The sequence below is a fragment of the Micromys minutus genome (genome assembly GCF_963924665.1).
Source record: "Micromys minutus genome assembly, chromosome: 17".
In the NCBI taxonomy this organism is placed as follows: Eukaryota; Metazoa; Chordata; class Mammalia; order Rodentia; family Muridae; genus Micromys; species Micromys minutus.
This window is the reverse complement of record NC_137952.1, coordinates 451382-457830: the sequence shown is the minus strand read 5'-3', so window position 1 is coordinate 457830 and position 6449 is coordinate 451382. Positions and strand designations below refer to the sequence as shown.

Sequence of the window (6449 nt, the reverse complement as noted above, 5' to 3'; positions counted from 1 at the left end):
GGCAGTCGGGATAATTTCCTGAGGAGGTAGATAAATGTCTCTAGGTAAGGATGATCCCAAGCATGAGTGTGCACTTTAAATGACAGAGTACTGACACTGAGGGCATAATTTTGGAGGAAACGAGCATGGCAGAAAAAAAAATTGAGCACTGGCTTTATTATGATGGTGTCATCAATTAGATGACCACAGACAGTAAGGATTTGGAGGAGAAACAGAAAGGTCACAGACTATGACTGTATAAACTTGTGTTCTCTTAAGTGGTCTTGAACGTCAAGGGAGGTGTATCATGGAAATATCTTCTGAAGTCTCTAATGACTATATGAGAGGTTGAAGAATACCACCCACACTGTATCCAAGAAAAATAATTGATCCAGGAGAAAGGCAATGAGGAGAGCACAGTAAAGATGTTCAAAGTGCAAGAAAATCATTAAGCTTGGTATGCCAATATTCTCTCTGGAACGTGTTGAATACTCGTGGATTCTTTTGAGTTTATGAGTGGTCACCACTCTTTGACTCCACTCTCTGCAACAAGGTCATTTGTTCATAGACTGAAGGGTTCCTTCTTGACTGGAGGTAAAGTTCAAAATCCCTAACAGTCTTTTACATATCAGGGGTATTCTTTTTTTTTTCTTTACATTTATTTATTTTCTCCACAAATCCAGCCATACTCATGCACTCACATGTTCTCTGCATCCTTTGGTATGCCCTTATATTAATTATTAATTCTGTATCTGTTAATACTTACTTCAAGTTTTCCTTCAAAATATTTTATTTTAATTACTTATTTCATGAAGCCTTTTGTATTATTTCAGATCATAGATCCAAACTTGCTCTCTCATGGCTGACATACACAATGTGACTGAGTTCATTTTTCTGGGACTCTCTTGTAATCAAGAGGTACAGAGAGTCTACTTTGTGATATTTCTGCTCTTGTACATGGCCATTGTGCTTGGAAATCTTCTCATGGTGGTCATTGTGGCAGTCAGCAGAAATCTTGGATCCCCAATGTACTTCTTCCTCAGCTCCCTCTCCTTTGTGGAGATCTGCTACTCCTCCACAACATCTCCCAAGCTCATCTTGGATCTTCTAGCTAAAAAGAAATCTATATCTGTATGGGGCTGCAAGGCACAGCTTTTTTTTATGCATTTCTTTGGTGGCGCTGAGATTTTCCTGCTCACAGTGATGGCCTATGACCGATATGTGGCCATCTGCAAGCCCCTAAAGTACACCAGAATTATGAACCAACAAATGTGTGTTGTCCTTGTAGGAACATCTTGGATAGGAGGTTTTGTGCATTCCTTTTTCCAGTTCCTTCTCATTCTCCCTTTACCATTCTGTGGCCCTAATATCATTGACCATTATTTCTGTGACTTGCTTCCTGTGCTTAAACTTTCCTGCTCAGATACCTTCCTCATTGGTCTTCTAATTGTTGCAAATGGGGGAACACTGTCTGTGATCAGCTTTCTGCTCCTCTTAGCATCCTATGTGGTCATCTTGTTCCACCTGAGAACTCACAGTGCTGAAGGACGGCGAAAAGCTCTGTCCACCTGTGGATCCCATGTCACTGTTGTTTTATTGTTCTTTGTTCCATGTGTCTTCATCTATTCACGGCCTTCAGCTACTCTGCCTGTAGACAAGATGGTAGCTGTGTTTTACACAGTGATAACTCCCCTCCTCAATCCTCTCATCTACTCCCTGAGAAATGCAGAAGTGAAGAAAGCTGTGAAGAATCTATGCTTCAGAACAATGAAAACAAATGTGCAATAATCTCTGAATATTGGCTATTTCGATTGGAATGATGCTGATTCCAAACTGATGTTTACTCTGTGGAAAGGATGCTCATTTAGCATTATTGTAGCTGATAAATATCTCCTAAAATATTTGTACATTTGTTCCTGTTATGAAAATACTGTCACATAATCAGCTATTCTAGATTGTGTATATTCTTATAATTTCCATAATACTGTAGCAAATATTTGCAGCAGCGTATTAGACCATAGTTATTTTGGTTTAGATTCAGTTTCTCTGCTAATTTTACTATAATATGGGGTAGAAGTACTTTTCTTCATAGCATTAATTAGAATAATCAATTAATAGAATAATTTATCTTATTAATGTACTTTTGATAAATCAAATACTTAATTTAAATGAATATTTATGTGTCTTGGCTGAAAAATAAATGTGTTAATGGCCTCTCTCACTGTATCTTGACAGTTATTTATTAATTAAAAGAGGCAATATACATCTCCTTAACTGCTTTTATACAATTTTTCAAAATGAACATCACTAGCAAAGAAGTAAAATGTTTAGATACAACTTCTCATATGGTGTATTCTAGAGACATACAACACCACCTATTTGTTAATCTTACAAATCATATAACTAAACATAATTGCTTAAAAGGTTAACAGAAAATACTACTGAAGCATATTCTGCAACATTTTTCATATTTATTTTTCATAATTATTAAAAGCATAATTATTGACAAATTGTTTCCCTTCAAACTACTCTTAAAGATATGCTGCATGGGGATCAGTAGAGGCAAACAGCAAAAAAAATGACCTCAATGGCATCTTTGGAGTTTTCTTCTGTCATACTTTTGTGCCAACAATTATCTTCTATTAAAAATATTTATCATATTTTTAAAATATATGTATTATATACAATATGTCATATGTAATATACAATATAACACATATATATGTGCAATGTAACATATATTTTATAATATGTACCATAAATATAGTAATATGTAGTAATTATATATAATACGTAATATAATACATATTATGATACTTGTTATATAATATATAATAAATATATAACATATAACATGTATAATACAAATTTAATGTAAATACATATAACTTATATTAGAAAGATATTTTCTTACGTTCAAAGTAATTTAGCACCATTAGGTACTCAGTAGTATATTTACATGTATATGAACATGTGTGTAGAGACAGTGGAGTGTAAGCTTTAGTTTTAATTTTCCATTTCATTCCATTAGGCTTGCTGTACTTATACATTTACTGCCAAGCTCATTTTGATATTGTGGGCTTTCAATCATTTTCTTTCCAAGAAAAACTTTATTGGGAGTCTAGAATTGCAAATTCATTTAGAATAACAAAAATCACAGGATAGCAAAATCTATTGTCAACAATAAAAACCTTCTGGGGTAATCACCATCCCTGATCTCAAGCTATATTAAAGATCAATAGTGATAAAAATTGCAAGATATTTGTAAAGAGACAGGCAGGTAGATCAATGAAATAAAACTGAAGACCCAGAAATGTACCTACACACCTATGGTCACTTTATCTTTGACAAAGGAGATAAAAAACATTCAATAAAAAAAAAAAAACAGCTTCTTCAACCAATGGTCCTGGTTCAACTGGCAGTCAGCATGCAGAAGAATGCAAACTGATCCTTTACTGTCTCCCTGTAAAAAGCTCAAGTCCTTTTTACATAGATAGAAGACCTCCACATAATAGAATATACGGAAACTAATAAAAAATAAAGTGGGGAAAAGCTTAGAACACATAGGCACAGTGGAAAATGTCCTGATCAGAACACCAATGACTTATGCTCTAAAATTAAGAATCCACAAATGGAACCCCATAAAGTTGCAAAGCTTCTGTAAGGCTAAGGACATTGTCAATAGGACAAAATGGCAACAAACATTTTGGGAAAAGACCTTTACCAATCCTACATCTGATAGAGGGCTAAAATCCAATATGTACCAAGAACTCAAGAATTTAGATTCCATTTGATACTAATAATTTAGATATTATTAGTATCAAATAATCATATTAAAATGGGATATAAGAGTTAAACAAAGAATTCTTAACTCACGAATACCAAATGGCTGAGAAGCACCAAAAGAAATGTTCAACATCCCTACTCATCAGGGGAATGTACATCAAAATAACACTGAGATTCCACCTCACACAAGTCATAATGGCCAAGATCAAAAACTCAGGTGACAGCAGATGCTGGCGAGGATGTGGATAAAAAGGAACATTGGTGGGATTACAAGGTGGTTCAACCATTCTGAAAATCAATCTGGCAGTTTCTTAGAAAATTGGACCCAGCTATACCACTCCTGGGCATATACCTGAAAGATGCTCCAACATACAACAAGGACACATGCTCCACCATGTTCATACCAGCCTTATTTACAATAGCCAGAAGCTGGAAAGAATCCAGATGCTCTTCAAAAGTGGAATAGATACAGAAATTGTGTTGCATGTACACAGGGGAATATTACTCAGCTATTAGAAACAATGTCTTCATGAATATTTTAGGCAAGTGGATGGAACCAGAAGTTATCATCCTCAGTATGGTAACCCAGTCACAAAGAACAAACATGGTATGCACTCAATGATAAGTAGATACTAGCTCCAAAGGCTTGGCGTTCCCATAAAACAATCCAAAGACCTTATGAAGTTCAAAAAGAAGGAAGGCTAGAATGTGGATGCCTCTGCTTTTCTTAGAATGGAGAACAAAACACCCATGGCAGAAATTACAGGGACAAATAGAGGAACAGGGATTGATATCATTCAGAGAATTCTTCACCTGGGGATCCATTACACATGCAGTAACCAAACCCAGTCACTATCAATAATGTCAAGACACGTTTTCTGGCAGGAGACTGATATGGATGCCTCCTCAGAGGCTTGGCAAGGAGTCAACTGATAGAGATCAGGATGCTCCTTGACTGCACTGTGGCAGGCTTCTCACAGACCATTCTTATTCAGTTTCAGCAGAGCAGCCATTTTGGCTGGTATATTTTAAAACATAGGTCTATTTTTATCCCTGTAAGATTTGTGATAATACCAGAAGAGAGAAGGAGTTTAAAGGATGTTTTAATTTAGCTCTCCTTAAGAAAAGTGGCAAGTGGAAAGATGCTTTCTATAAAGCCCCTAAATAGAACTCTAAACACTACTCAAAAGATAGAAATGACACCTGTCATTCCTTAGAGATTTAGCACCACTGTGGTTCAGTGTCAATGCTAAGTGTCAATTTAGGAGTGTCACTAGCAAGTGTCATATAAAGCTGAATGTGTAGGGTGGTGGGCCAGATCTGGGAGGGGTTTAGAGAGGAGAAAACTTCATAAAATTAAAATAAAATTTAAAAGTAAGAACATAAAAAGTGAAAAAAAAATCTAACTTATTGTCAGTTTACCTAATTGTACTAATCACATTCTATTTGTCTTCTACAGATGAAAACGTGCAGTATATTTAAAAAATCAATAATTCGGTAAAGGCAAATCACTTGTGTGCATATCTATATGTTTGAGTGCACGCTTTACATTCTTTTTTTTTAAACTTTTGAAACTTTATTTGTTTTGAACCTTTGTTTCTAATTAGACACCAATCAACTCTTAAGTTTTGTTTCTCAAAACAATGAGCAATGGTTTTTCTGTCTGTTGGCCCAAACATTCATTTTCATTTTCAACACATAGTAGATATCACTGTAATCATAGTGCAGTTATTTCTCCCACATCCTTATATAGCTCTTTTTGTTCCCCTTACCTTCTTACCTATATTTATTTGCCTCTTCTTTCAGTACTGGAGATTGAGCACAGGGATTTGCATATGATGGAAAACTATTCTCTACTGAACTATAACCCTAGTCCCATTCTTCTAATTCAGAAAAGTTTCATGTTCTTCATCTTTCAGTATGCATCACCCTTTAAAAAGTGGTAGCTGCATGTGTAACTACAGAGTCAAGCTAGATATGTTTTTTTTACTTTATTTTAAAAAACAAAGATAAAAGAACAAATTTTAAGCATTTTTGCATATATGTATACAAATACATTTTTTTCAGTGCTTGGCTTTTCTTTTTTAAGGTTTGATACTCTGCATTAAGGTCTTACTAGTTACAATGAGCAAAAAGTACATGTAAAACAGGATGTAACCAGGAATTAGTCAACATTTTCTTGGTGTGTAAGGATTGAGCATATTGTTTTTTTTTTTGTTTTTTGTTTTTTTTTTCTGGAACATTACACAGTCTGTGAGTTGTTTCTGGGGGAGTGCAAGCCTCTGGGGTTAGCATGCCACAATCAGTGACTGCATATTATGACTGTTCTTTTGTGACTGGGTTATCTCACTCAGGATGATATTATCTAGATGCAACCATTTTCTTAAGAATTTGGTTAAGTCATTGTCTCTGATAGCTGAGTAGTACTCCATTGTGTAAATGTACCACAATTTTTGTATCCATTCATCTACTGAAGGACATATGGGTTCTTTCCAGCTTCTGTATATTATAAATAGGGCTGCTTTGAATATTGTGGTGCATGTGTCTTTGTTGTATATTGGAGTGTCACTGGGGTATATGTCTAGAAGTGGGATACCTAGATCGTCAGGTAGTACTATGGCCAATTTTCTGAGGAATCGCCAGACTGATTTCCAGAGTGGTTGTATCAGTTTACAACCCCACCA

General features: G+C 35.2%; 1 protein-coding gene across 1 annotated transcript; it reads left to right on the top strand.

The window, feature by feature from the left end:
- Nucleotides 1-837: 837 nt before the first annotated feature.
- LOC308431868 (olfactory receptor 4X2-like) lies at nucleotides 838-1767 on the top strand (the record flags this gene model as incomplete). The annotated part of the gene is made up of 1 exon (XM_080931493.1): nucleotides 838-1767. The coding sequence occupies one exon, from the start codon at nucleotides 838-840 to the stop codon at nucleotides 1765-1767; it is 930 nt and encodes a 309-aa protein (XP_080787619.1).
- Between the last annotated feature and the right edge of the window lie 4682 nt (nucleotides 1768-6449).